The sequence below is a fragment of the Ochlerotatus camptorhynchus genome, unplaced genomic scaffold (genome assembly GCF_037179485.1).
Source record: "Ochlerotatus camptorhynchus isolate MF236.1 unplaced genomic scaffold, CSIRO-AGI_Acam_v1.1 ptg000133l, whole genome shotgun sequence".
In the NCBI taxonomy this organism is placed as follows: Eukaryota; Metazoa; Arthropoda; class Insecta; order Diptera; family Culicidae; genus Ochlerotatus; species Ochlerotatus camptorhynchus.
Genome location: NW_027040623.1, coordinates 91502 through 105257, shown reverse-complemented (window position 1 = coordinate 105257; position 13756 = coordinate 91502). Strand labels below are relative to the sequence as shown.

The window sequence follows — 13756 nt, the reverse complement described above, 5'->3', positions numbered from 1 at the left end:
AGAGCCCCATCTTGTTGAAATACAACATTTGGCTTCGGACCGTACTGTTCTTTGATCCACGGAAGAACAAACTTACTTAAAATCCCGATGTAGACCTCCGTGTCGCCTTCTGGAATGAACACCGGGTCCATTTTTTTTGCCATCGGAAGCCACCAATCCAAACACCATAACGCTAGCAGGATGCTTGGTCAGATGCGTGTTCTTGTATTCGTCGGCCACGCCTTTTACCGGAAGAGAACTAATATACCGGTCGGTTCTGGAATTTGATACAGGATCGACGGTAAACATGCTCTCGTCGGTGAACAGGATTACCGGATGTTTTCGCTTAAGGAAGTTCAAGATTTTCTGGCATCGTTCGACTCGTAGCTCCCGGATGCGGTTGGTAATCATGTGAGTTTTTTTCCGTGCCCTCGACTTCGCTCCGCACTGATCCCGTGTTCCTTTGCCATTTTCCTTATTGAACGCACTGGTTTCACCCGAATCTTCCTTTTGATAGCAGCGATAACCCTCGGAACCCGAGCTGACCTCGGACGACCTGTGGCTACCTTCGCGGATAGTTGTCATTTCTTTTCTTGGTCTAAAACCCTTTTGACGGTCCACCGGGACACTCCCACGGCGATTGAAATGTCTTTTTGCGACAGTTGCGCGTGGGACAAATCACGAATACACTGCCACTTCGTCATGGTGCAACTGTCAAACTAAGTAAATCATTTTCTTTTATACACAGCCAACTACGGTATGAGCTATAGGTTACGTGCATGCAAAGAAAACCAAGGCATTGTATGCGCAGGTGAAACGGGAACCTTATTTTTACGATGGTGCAAACATTATCACGCTTACGGTAGATCATTGACCATTTTGCCCATTTCAAAACAACTGGGTAGTCCTTGGGAGAACCTGTAATAGAGAACAATTGAAGATGTTAACCAAAACTTGCCTTAAAAATATAAAAAAAGCCATTTTTATTTTTTGTGCGATTTAAAATGGCCGAACTTAAGCGCAAATGACCATAACAACAAGTATGCAATTCACGCAAACCGCAAAAAATCAAGTCTGAAATTCTTTTTTTTTTTTTTTTTTTTCTTGCACTGAAAATATATTTTCGTTATTTCTCTGAAAATCGTTTCGTAAAAATAAATATCGTTTATAAAACACATATTTTATAAATAGTACAAAAAAATCGTTTTTCTTGTCATCTGGCGCAATGCTAACATTAATAATATACAAATTCAACTTCGTACAATCAAGCCAACAACTGCTCTGCTTTTCTCTTAAAGTGCATATTGTGTGTTGGAGACGGGATACTACTTTTTTTCTTGAAATGGTCGGTCTGACCAATACCACCATAAATCAAATTACTGGTCGTGGTGGTTTTATGTATGTCCCCATTTGAACCATTGACCATTTTGCTCACTTCAGAATAACCGAAATGCCCGCGAAGGATAATAGGGGACTACTGAAGTGATTCTCCAAAACATGCCTTTCGACGGATCTATATTCATTGTTTTTCATGCATAGGCTACCCAAGCACAAAAAAGTTCCGCATTCAACGATAAAATTTACTTTCAAGTTCCATATACTTTAAATAAAGTTCCGATAGATCCATCAAATTCAATAAAGTTCGAATAAAGTTCTATGAATATGAAATGATCAGTGATGCAAAGTTTTGTAATTTCGCTTATAACTTTCGGAATTTTAATTTGTTCGACATGGAAACAATTGTCCCTTATTCTTGACACTTCAGAGTACCTTTTTGAAAATCCTAGGGTGGCGTAACCCCTTAATATATCTGTGATGGCGTAGCGGTTCGTGCTGGGGCTCTTACTCAAAAAGAACTGGGTTAATTCGTATAACAACTCTAATATTAATGCAGATAAATTCACGACCACACCTGCCTTTAAAAATAACTTCCATAAAGAACTGGCTTTAGAATTATCTTTCATAAAAGTGCGAACTATAAATAAAATTGGTGTAGAGGATAAAAACAATTTTCTTAATATTTTTTTCCAAACGTTCTAGCTGTTTAGCATGCTCTTAAACTATGGTACCGGAACTTTCAAGTTCTTATAATTAGTAAAAAATGAGGCTGCTTAGAATTCTATAGACCACTTTCACCCAGCTGCTTAAGCCTCAAATAGCCTTTTATCAGAACTTTAGGTTACTTGGGTATTTGTAGTATTAAAATGCTCCCTGGGAAATTTGTAGTTGGGGACAATTGAAGATTTTTACCAAAACATGCCTTTGGACGGCTTTGTAACATGGGTTTTCATGAATAGACTATTTATAGTCTTGAAAAGTACCATTTTTAATTGGCCAATCTAGGACCACTCGGATGCCTCGGAGGGGTCGTGTAGTAAGGGAAAATTGCAGTTTTGAAATATGTTATTCTGTTGCAAATGTGACCACGGGCACTCAATGTGATTTTCAATAATCTGGTGTTTAAAATGCAGTTCGCAGAAATTTTTATTTCGACAGTGGCTTGAGTGCCATTGGTCATATTTCATCGAGTAGAATATCCAGAACCGATTCTACGGAGACCATTTTCAGTGCCATCGAGTAGCTGTAATTTGATATGTCGCTTGATATAGTTATATTTGATAATAAACTTGACCATGTGGAACCATTGTTTTTCGACCATTTGTCTTTCGACCTTTTGCCCTACAACCCCACACCACCCATGGTTAAAGCTCTAAATGCCTACCAAAATAGATCCAATCAACATTCAACATTCAACATTCATCAGAATGTTGGTGAAACGTGCCAAATTTGTGCACGATATAAATTCGAAAGGAACTCACTGAGCCGTTTTGGTTTCGTAATCTAGATCACATTCCTGAATTGAAAAGTAGCAATCAACGACTGGGCTGAACCGGTAGTGTATGGTACCCACATCAACTAATTCCTTGATACATGTTCTTACACCGACCGCCGCGTCTCAACACCCAACCGAGCACCCTTCGGGACACTTGCCGATGATCGCGTTGTTGGGTGCGAAGAATGTCGATCACGGGCAGCAGCGAGAGTGAATGTATAATTCTTCGGTGTAATTTTATGCACCTGTGTAATACGCACCAGTGGGGTAATATGACCATCTGCAAATTTCATCAAATGATAGATCAGCAGCCCATCTAGCAGTTCTGGATGAAACACCATTCAATTGAGTTTAAAAAGTCCATATAAAATTGTTATTTAGTTATATTACCCGTTGGCGCGTGTTACACCATTTCCCCCTACAACTACTTGCGGCAACTTATATGACTGGAAACTTGTCGGAAACTGAAGCAAAACGCAATCGAAATAACAACGTATGACTCTCTTATGACTAACCGTGCGTTATTTTAAGAGGCTTTTAGCTACTTTGGCAGATCTAGAAGCTCAATCTAGAGGGGAAGGAATTCAAATGAGATATGTTCGCGATGATCTCCGCAGTAGACGAGTTGATATTTCAATCATCTCAAGAATGCTACCTTGGTTGAGGATGCTGACGGGGTAGGCTACACCCAGTTCTTTTGTCTGCCAGTCAGTGTGGGCGCACTATCTGATCGGAATCATTGGCAGGCAGAAGGATTGGTGATTTATGATGAGGAAGAAACATCGATTGGCACGCGAGAATGGAAGTTCGATAGACTGCGCGAGTCGTGGGGAAAGGACCGAGCGCGTGGCGAATGGGATTGGTATGCAGGCTTTCGTCATGGTCGTGGTTTTGTGTAAGAAGAGGGGCTTACCTAGCTAAATAACAAGCAATCGGCAGCAGTATGCAATGTGCATATTAAACATCTAAAGTGAAATTTTTCCATCGCTTGCCTACTGTCATGCTGTCATGGCTAAGGTAGCCATAAGAATCCATCGTACAAATTTATTCCAAGCAGCGCCGGTGGTGTAGTGGTAAGCTTGATTACCTCTCACTCCAGCAGGCCTGGGTTCAATTCCAGTAGGCACCGCCGGGATGTTCTGAGGCATTACATCTCTGATCACGGCTTCCTTCGGAAGGGAAGTAAAGCCGTTGGTCCCCGGTTCATGAGTTGATGGGTCGATAGGTACACTCTTAGAAAAACCTAATTTTACACGTGACGGAATCCATCTTTGACATAAAGAATGAGACGTAAACAAACATTTCATTAAGTGCTCCGAGACTGAAAAGTTCGTTACTCGACGAAAAGTACGTTTGATTGAGCTGAATTTCGCGTCTATTATGACTTAATTTTATGTCAAAACTGACGCTCGTATATGTCAGTCTCAGAGCACCTAAATTTACATGAATTTTTCTAAGTGTGTAGGGTACAGGTGTGGAAAGAAAAACAAATATTCCAAAATGCCATATAAGTCGTGTGAATTTTCTAATAAACATGTTTTGTGTGTCGTGTGTGTGTGTTTTTTAAGTTTGGGTTTTTTTTTCTTTTCCTACTAACCTGCCCTCGGCGTGTAGACACCAAGAAGTCCGGATATTTTCGAAATATCTCCTCGTCCGTTCTCGGTGACACCGCACCCCAACGCGGGTTTCCAGTATACCCGTGGATCGCTGAGGAACGATTACTTTACGAATGGACTTAGTTCGAACAGGAACTTCGCTGGAAGTAGTGCCGGAAGTAGCAGCACAGCAAATCTAGGAAACAGTGCGAGTGTAAGTGGTATTGGTAGCAGCAGCAGCAGTGGCAATCTTGGAGTCAGTTCCGGAATTAGCAGCAGTGGAAGTAGCTACAGCTACCGGCAATCGCAGCGGAAGAGTCCTTTCAGTAATAGTGCCATTGGGACAAGCCTGACCAGTAACGAACCGGTATCCACTGAAGCTCCACAGGTAAGTCGTTGTTTTTTTTAGGTTTTGTATTTTTGCTTGTAGATTTTAGTGAGTGTGGTGTGTTTTTTTGTTGGATTTCGATTGCCTAGCTATTAAATTTTATATTTTTTTTTATAAACATAAGCCTGGCCAAAATTGAGAAAAAATAATGACTATTCAAAATTCTGTGAGAAATAAGGAGACGAATTACGAAAGTTACAATTTAGTTTAGTAGGATTTAGTTTTTTTTTGCTGCCCATAAATGAAGATATGGCTAATATGCCAAAAAACTCTGAGTGAGAAGAGGTTTACATTTATAAAGCGATAAATCGATTAAATCTAAAAAAATATCGTGTATAAAGTTATCATAAAGGAGCGATTCAAATGAGACATCCACAAGTTTTTCGTTTTTTTAGGACTTCTAGGACCACCTCGCTCAAGAGTGAACGTCATATTTGAATCGGTAACGATAAATTTGCTGTCATGCCATTTGGATACAAAATTTTAAAAATGCCCTCTAAATGTGGATATTAGACAATTTTTCATTTAACTGGCATACATAATTTCCCATTGGGTGGTCACGCCGTGATCCACCTTTTTATCCGCTGACTTGGTTCTGCTTGCTGCAGGACCAAGTGCCACGCCGTCCGAAGCGGTAGTGAGCAGAGTAACAGCAGCGCTGTTTAATATCTTTTCAGGTTCAAGCAGAATGATGTGCAACCATTTGTTATTCGTTTATGATGACTGGGTTTGAGAAAAAACGTTTAGTTCATGAAAACAGTGATAAAATTAGCATTTAGGCATTTTTCAAAAGTTTTTTGATTAAAAATTGGAAAAGTATTTATTTTAGCAGATTTGTTAAGTAATATCATACCGATTGGCGTACTTGGATTTTAATTTCATCTTCAAATGACCAAGTTACAAGTGTTCAAAACCTAACACTACTTCACCACACATATTTTTTGATTTGCTCCCCAGTATAGTCGACAAAGACTTAGTTCTACGTCAAAAAAATTTAATGGTTAAATTTAATAAAAGAGTATCATGTCGGCATACTTTGAACTGTGAAAGTAATTAACTTTTATTTTTTTCTAATGCCAGCGAAAATTTATTTGAGAGATTGTCTTTAGCACAGAAGTCTAGTTTGGTTAGAAATGCGCAACATTATCTAATCATGTTGATTGGACCTGTTGACTTCTGTAGATTTCTCAAATTTGGCACATTTAATCTCAACATGGTAAAATCAAGTTCAAACAGCCAAAATACTGGCTGAAAAAACAATCCGCTAATGAAGAAGAAGAAGAAGAAGAAAAAGAAGAAAAAGAAAGAAAAAAGAAGAAGAAGAAAATAAGAAGAAGAAGAAGAAAAATAAGAAAAATAAGAAGAAGAATGATTAGAAGAAGAAAAATACGATAAAGTAGAATGAATATTGCTGGAAATTCTACCGACGTACAGTGGAGAACGATCCCGGTAGCGTGACCAATACCTTTAGCGCCTTGGAGATGCATCCTACAGATTTGCAGTCTTCAAAATTAATTAGTTTACGAAGAGCCAGATTTTGGTGGCTTCTGATTAGTTCCTATTCTTGCCGCATAGGTGGCACTCGAATCTATCTTTTGAATGGAGCATCCTACAAGGATGGTTTCTTGGGCAAATTTGCGCATTTTATAAAGGGTGATACGGTCAAAATTTGGTCAAGGGAAAACGCGTGTAAATCGGTGAAATCGTTTATTTAAAAAATCAAATTAAATTTCTTTTTCAAGTTCAATTAGTATAAAATTCAGGAAAAATATTCAGTTAGGCTTCCGCTTTTCCAAATCCGAATTGCCGGGCCTTACGCTTGATCCCTGCCATCAGATTTTGTACAGCCACCTTGTCCACCTTCTTCGCCGCAGAAAGCCAGTTTGCCTTGAACTGCTGCTCGCCCTTAGCAGTTTTTTCGGTCTTATTTAGGTTCCGCTTGACAATAGCCCAGTATTTCTCAATTGGGCGGAGCTCTGGCGTGTTGGGAGGGTTCTTGTCCTTGGGAACCACCTGCACGTTGTTGGCGGCGTACCACTCCATGGCCTTTTTACCGTAATGGCAAGATGCCAAATCCGGCCAAAACAGTACGGAACAACCGTGTTTCTTCAGGAAAGGCAGCAGACGTTTATTCAAACACTCTTTCACGTAAATTTCTTGGTTGACAGTCCCGGAAGCTATGAAAATGCTGCTTTTCAAGCCACAGGTACAGATGGCTTGCCAAACCAGATATTTCTTTGCGAACTTTGACAGTTTCATGTGCTTGAAAACATCTGCTACCTTTCCCCTTCCTTTTGCCGTATAAAACTCCTGTCCCGGAAGCTGCTTGTAGTCGGCTTTGACGTAGGTTTCGTCGTCCATTACCACGCAGTCAAACTTCGTCAGCATCGTCGTGTACAGCCTCCGGGATCGCGCTTTGGCCGTCGTATTTTGTTTATCATCGCGATTTGGAGTCACTACCTTCTTGTAAGTCGATAGTCCGGCTCGTTTTTTGGCTCGATGCACGGTTGTAGACGATACACCCAGCTTATTTGCGGCATCTCGGAGAGAGAGGTTAGGGTTTCGCTTGAAACTACCGGCAACTCTCTTTGTCGTCTCAGAGGCTTCCGGTTTTCGATTTCCCCCCGATCCAGACTTCCTGGCTGTCGACAAACGTTCCCCAAACACTTTAATTACATTTGTAACGGTTGATTTGGCAACTTTTAGCGATTTTGCCAACTTTGCGTGCGAGTAGCTCGGATTTTCGCGATGCGCGAGCAAAATTTTGATACGCTGCTCTTCTTGCTTGGACGGCATTTTGACAACTGAAGAGTGAATTCCAAAATCAAAATAGGAGCAACATTCTACACACACACACCTTCAAAATGAGGGGTGTTCAGGTTTTTTAAATGCAAAATTGAAAGAAATACGTCAAGTTGATATTGACCAAATTTTGACCGTATCACCCTTTAGTTATTAGAAATGTTGTCCAAGACATCATAGACCTCAGAATCACGGGGAAGTAGGATGAAGGCTTTCAAAAAATGTCCTTAAGAAAATAATTATCAAATTTTTAACGTTTTTAGCACAGAAATGTAAGCTTAATACGTACACACTTAGAAAAATTCGTTTAAATTTAGGTGCTCTGTGAGTGGCATATACGAGCGTCAATTTTGACATAAATTTGAGTCATAACAGATGCGAAATATAGCTGAATCAAACGAACACCGAGCAACGAACTTTTCAGTCTCGGAACACTTAATATTACATGAAATGTTTGTTTACGTCTCATCTTTTTCTCACAATTCAAATGCATAGTGTTCAGGCATGATTCATAGAATAAGATTCACACATGAAATGGATGTGTTTCACAATAAGCGCAAAATTAAGTGTGAGACACATGATGATGACGTGTGGAATTTTTTGAGTGTACGATCATTGAACCCATACAGTAAACTATCAGTACTTGTATACGCTGGAAGGCAAAAGGCGTATAAGAGATATCTATGTAGTGCGGTGAATATGGTTTTCCAGGTAACGCTTGAAGCGGTCATATTCCGCTGCATTATGAAGTCATGAATTTCCATAACGAAATCATGAATCATTGCTATGATTTCATGGGATGGCAAGTTTATGATTTCATGATTTTTTATTCATGAAAATGGAATCGGATTTTTTCCCATGTAATGATAACTTACATATCCAATGAGAATAACTCAGAGCGAGGCTATAAACTCGCAGTGCAAGAGTATTTTAAAACCTCCAATGAGTTTGAAGAGTTTCATCAAGCCTGGTTGGGGGACGAGGAGGAAATGCTGGAAATTGATGACCAACACTCAATGATCTAAGAAGTAACAAATCGTGGCATACATTAATAGCTCCTCAGGGTTGCATTATGGAAGCCTTATGTCTTGCAAAGTTGATCCTTTGTACCTAGGTCTTCATTTGGTGACATAATTATAATTCAGAATTCTGCCGAAGCATTATGGAAGGGTGATGTCTTCGGCATGCTTTTTTTATTTTTAGAGAAGTAATTTTTATGTATCAAGTTACGATGTGTCAAAGTCATATGGTGTTTAGAAGTTACCCAACATACAAATTATCTATTGAAGTAAAGGCTTCTTAATAATTTTATTTTACTGCGTTGTACCTATACTACTTTCCAAAATGACTTCTGTTCAGGCATTGTTAACACAAATTATGAGAATTCAACCACATAATTGAACTGTTTCGTGTTGGTTAAGATACATCCAAATACTTTTGTTCTATACATGAGTTGCAAAAGAGCTTATTCGATCACATGTTTTTGAATGTTCAGCGTTTATTAAACTTCATTATTTCCTTAAACAATAATGCTGTATACGCTTGATTCTCATGCAAAGTTATTGTTGGCGATACTCGCCTTGCCGTACTCGAAAGTCTTTCTTCACTAGCCGAGTGAACTAGCACCGAACAATGTACTCTTTAGAAGTGCTTCACCAATCACACAAAATTCTTTCACGTCCCTTTTTATGGGAGGACTTTGTCGTTCTAACGCACCGATTCAGTCATCGAAGGACCAAAGAAAAATGAGACACAAAACCGGCCGTACTGTGCTCTTCAACGTGTATATTGTTACTGGTTATTTACAAATTGTGCAGATCCCTTATCTACCTATCCAAATGTTGAACATCGGCTATCGTCGTTATAATATAGGTTCTCTCCCTCTCTGTGCTCACAAATTCAATTAAAACTACAATCCATGTCATTTGAAACTGTTGCTATCTACAAATTCAAAATTCTAATTTATTAACTCTAACAGTTATGTTCAATTAGATACTTAAAATCCCAGCTTTCATTAAATGATTATGCAACTACGGAAAAATTAAACCGAAAATAAGAATGGAAGAGAATATTAGAAAAAAAAATACATCTATGCTGGCAGAGTGGGGTTCACACCATGTACCTTCCGATTACAAGCCGCTTGCCTTGCCATCTAAGCTAACAAAGAATATACGATATGTCCAGCTCAATGATCAATAATATCTTGCATGTCACTGAATAGCTATCAGCACTACCGATCCAAATTCTCTTATAATGGTTTTAAACTCCGGCAGCTTTATATAGTGTGGGTCCTCCTGGATGCAATGTTGTTTTATTATGGTTGATGTCCAAGTAATATCAAATCCCAATCCCAAATTGTAAATCGCCACTAACCTCGAGACGACCGCGAGTATACGGTTCAATTCCTTTATTTATTTATTTATTTATTTCGTCAACCAACGTAGACTAGTACATATTAGAATACAGTTTTGTTTTCTTAAATTTATTTATTTATTTCGTCAACTTTGGACAAAAGGTTAAAAGTATAATTTTTTCTTTAATAAAAATTAAGCAGTGTCAGCTTTCCTATTTTTTATGAGTTTTAATGCCTTATGCAGTAAAAATATTGTTTTAGTTTATGCCGAGACATTGTAAAGTCAATGGTTTCGCAGTATTGATTGTAAGAGGCCATCATGCGGTTTAATGGCCCATATTTTGCATAATTTGTACGATGATGTTTTATTGCAAATAAATTTCGATTTCGGAGTTGCCGAGTAGGTGCATGGAAATTTAATTTTGATAAAAGTTCTGTGGAGTCAATGCGTTGCGAAACGATATCGTTTACAAATGAAACCATTGCATATTCACGACGCTCTTTTAATGTTTGTATGTTTATAAGCATGCAGCGTGCTTCATATGATGGAAGAGGAAATGATGTCCAACCTAATTTACGAAGAGTGTATAATAGAAATTGTTTTTGTACGGATTCTAATCTTTCTTCGTGCGTGATTGAAAAAGGAGACCATACAATGCTGCAATATTCCAGTATTGACCTCACATAGGCGATATATAGTGTTTTAATTGTGTATGGGTCCTGAAAGTTATAGCAAAAGCGCTTGATAAAGCCTAGCATGTTATTTGCCCTGTGAATAATTGTGTTGTAATGGTCTATGAAAGTTAGTTTAGAGTCTAAGATAATTCCTAAATCCCTAACTCTTTCACATTTTTCTACATTTTGATTTCCTAGTGCAATTGAAATATTTGAAGTTGTTCTTTTCCTGCTAAATGATATTAAGTTACATTTTTTTACATTCAATTCTAGTAGACTTTTTTTGCACCATATGTAGAATATGTGTATTTCATTCCGGAATATATTGATGTCTTCTTCATTTCTTATTTCTAAAAAGAGCTTCATGTCGTCGGCATAAATAAGACATTTAAGTTTTTTGAGAATGAAAGAAAAGTCGTTTACGTATAGAATAAAAAGAAGAGGTCCCAAATGAGAGCCTTGGGGGACGCCTGAAGTGACTTGAATTGGACTCGATTTCTTTCCGTTGAATTTAATTATTTGTTGGCGGTTAGTTAAATATGATTCAAGAGCATTTCAGGAGCCCTGCCTTAATTCCAATTTTTTGCAGTTTAAAGAGTAACATTGGTATGTCAATGCGGTAAAATGCCTTGCTAAAGTCTGTATATAGAGCTTCTACGTGGTTTCCATTATCCATTGCATTCAATGAATAGTCTATAAATTCAAGTAAGTTGGTCGAGGTCGAACGACCCTTGAAAAAGCCGTGTTGCATGTCAGTAATTCTATTTTTGATTTGGAGAAATAATTTTTCGTTGACAATTGCTTCGAAAAGTTTAGGAATGCAAGAGATAATGGCTATACCACGATAATTACGTACGTCAGATTTTCGGCCAGATTTAAAGATAGGCACTAGGAATGAGCTTTTCCAAGTTTTTGCGAAGGTTCCAGATTCCAGGGACATATTAAAAATCTAGAACAATGGAGCAGTGAGTTCCATTGCTAGACATTTAATAAAAACTGGAGGAATTCCGTCAGGTCCAGGACCTTTTGAGGCGTCTAAATTTTTTAAAGCCTGCAAAATATCCTGCACTTGAAGTTGATTGAGGCCAATGTCCCTTGAAAATTCTGGAAAAAATGCAAAATAATCGCGATCGCGATCTTCTTCAGAAAATGTCGTATAGATTTCTTGAAAAAATTTTGCAAATAGATTGCAGTTTTTTCCGAGCTATCACCGACATTTTCGTCGAGTTGCATTATTGAAGGAAAATTGTCAGATTTTAATTTGGTTTTTACGTAATTAAAGAAGCTCTTTGGACAGGACTTTATTTCATGTTCTGTTTTTGCATTATATTCTTCAAATGCAGTACTGATAGCTAAATTCAGTTGATCGTATAGATCCAAATAAATTAATAAATTATTACTACTATTGTGTTTTTTATAAATTTTATGTGCTTTTTGCTTCCGATTTTTCAAGTTTTTTATTTGTCTGTTATACCAGACTGGATTTTGTGTGTTTCTGTTGCGTCTTTTTTTCTTCAAAGGAATTTCTTCCGAAATTATTTCTGTTAAAATTTTGTAGAACACGTCTATACCAATTTCGACATTTCCTACATTCCTTAAAATTAATTGCCAATTGACACTGTTTAATTTAAATTTTATTTTTTCGTAGTCTGCTAATTTGTATTCAAAGACTTCTTCGTATTCGCAGTCGTTGGGTCTTTGGTTTTCATGCACAAATAAAGAATATTCAATTGCTGTGTGAAACGCTTCATTTTTCCACAGTGGATTTAGTGATTCGGTCACACAGAAATCTTCATAAATATTCGTTAGTAAAAGTCCAAATAGCAATTTTGTTGGTTTTGGATGTGGTTAATTTGGTTCAGTCCTAAATTAGCAGTTTTGTCAAAAATGAACTGCAATGTTTCATTATCCCCAACGACTGGGAGTAAGATACATTGATTTTCAGAGTCCAGAATGAAGTCAGCATGGCGTTGATTAAAGTCTCCATAGATGTGAACTTTAAACTCAGGAGGAAGCTCAGATAGAATTTGTTCAGCACTTTGGGTTTCACCCGTAAAAGCCCAGGAAAAACTTTTTAATTTCAAAAATATGTATCTTGAGATGCCATGACCGATTGTAATTTCACGCTAACTCAACAAAGGAATTGGCAACCTCCTCTCAGATTTCAATGAAACTTTGTGGGTGTGTAGATTTCTAGATTTCGTCTACTTAAGCAACTTTTCATACTTATTTTCTTTAAAAAACGTCATAATAAATTTTACGTGCTGATTTGAACATGGTAGGTTTTGATAATTAACATTTAAAAGTGTCCGGTTTTATGGACTAAAGGAAATGGCTCTAATGTTGGCCTATGGTTCTAAGATTGGGCCCATTGCGAAAAATCTGCTATTTATCAATTTTATCTAGATGAACGCGTCATTGGGACGGTACTAATGGATATTTTTGGTCGCTGTTAAAAATTTAGTCGATTGCTGAATTTATTATTTTTTTTTACCTTAAATGTGTTTTATATAACAGTATATATAACCTTTCTATAACTGAATGTGGTTGTAAATAAGTTTACTCAACATAATTGCATGAAGATGTGTTACTCGGGAATGCTACCGACGCCAGAGAGGCAGCAACCACACCTGGACCCTACCTATCAACCCATCAAGTCATGAACCGGGGACCAACGGCTTTACTTCCCATCCGAAGGAAGGCGTGATCAGAGATGTTATGCCTCAGAACATCCCGGCGGTGCCAACTGGGATTGAACCCAGGCCTGCTGGGGTGAAAGGTAATCACGCTTACCACTACACCAACGGCGCCGCTAATTGCTGAATTTATGTATGGGCTCAAATTAAGGGCATTTAGGCCGACATTACATCCATTTCCCCTAAGTGTTCGGATTTCCATGCATTACACTGAAGTTTATGTATAATTTCATATTTATTATGATATTGCAGCATTTTCTAATGAACATTTAATCAATTTTGAACGGAAAATTTATCGTTTTTACTGATCATTTCTCTTGTTTTATGGAGAAATTTTTCAAATTTACTGGTGCAATTTAATTTATTTATTGTGCCTTTTTATTTTTTTTTCCTGATCATTTCTACTCAAGTATTGGCACATCTGCCTGTATTTTA

The 13756-nt window shown here is 37.8% G+C and overlaps 1 protein-coding gene across 2 annotated transcripts in view; it reads left to right on the top strand.

Moving 5' to 3' along the window:
- LOC135700346 (nuclear pore complex protein DDB_G0274915-like) overlaps positions 1–13756 on the top strand; it is a 224465-nt gene that overhangs the window by 187720 nt on the left and 22989 nt on the right. For both annotated transcript variants that reach the window (XM_065220834.1, XM_065220833.1), the window contains exon 3: positions 4427–4795. In XM_065220834.1, coding sequence (XP_065076906.1) covers positions 4427–4795 — 369 coding nt within the window. The remainder of the gene's footprint in view (positions 1–4426; positions 4796–13756) is intronic.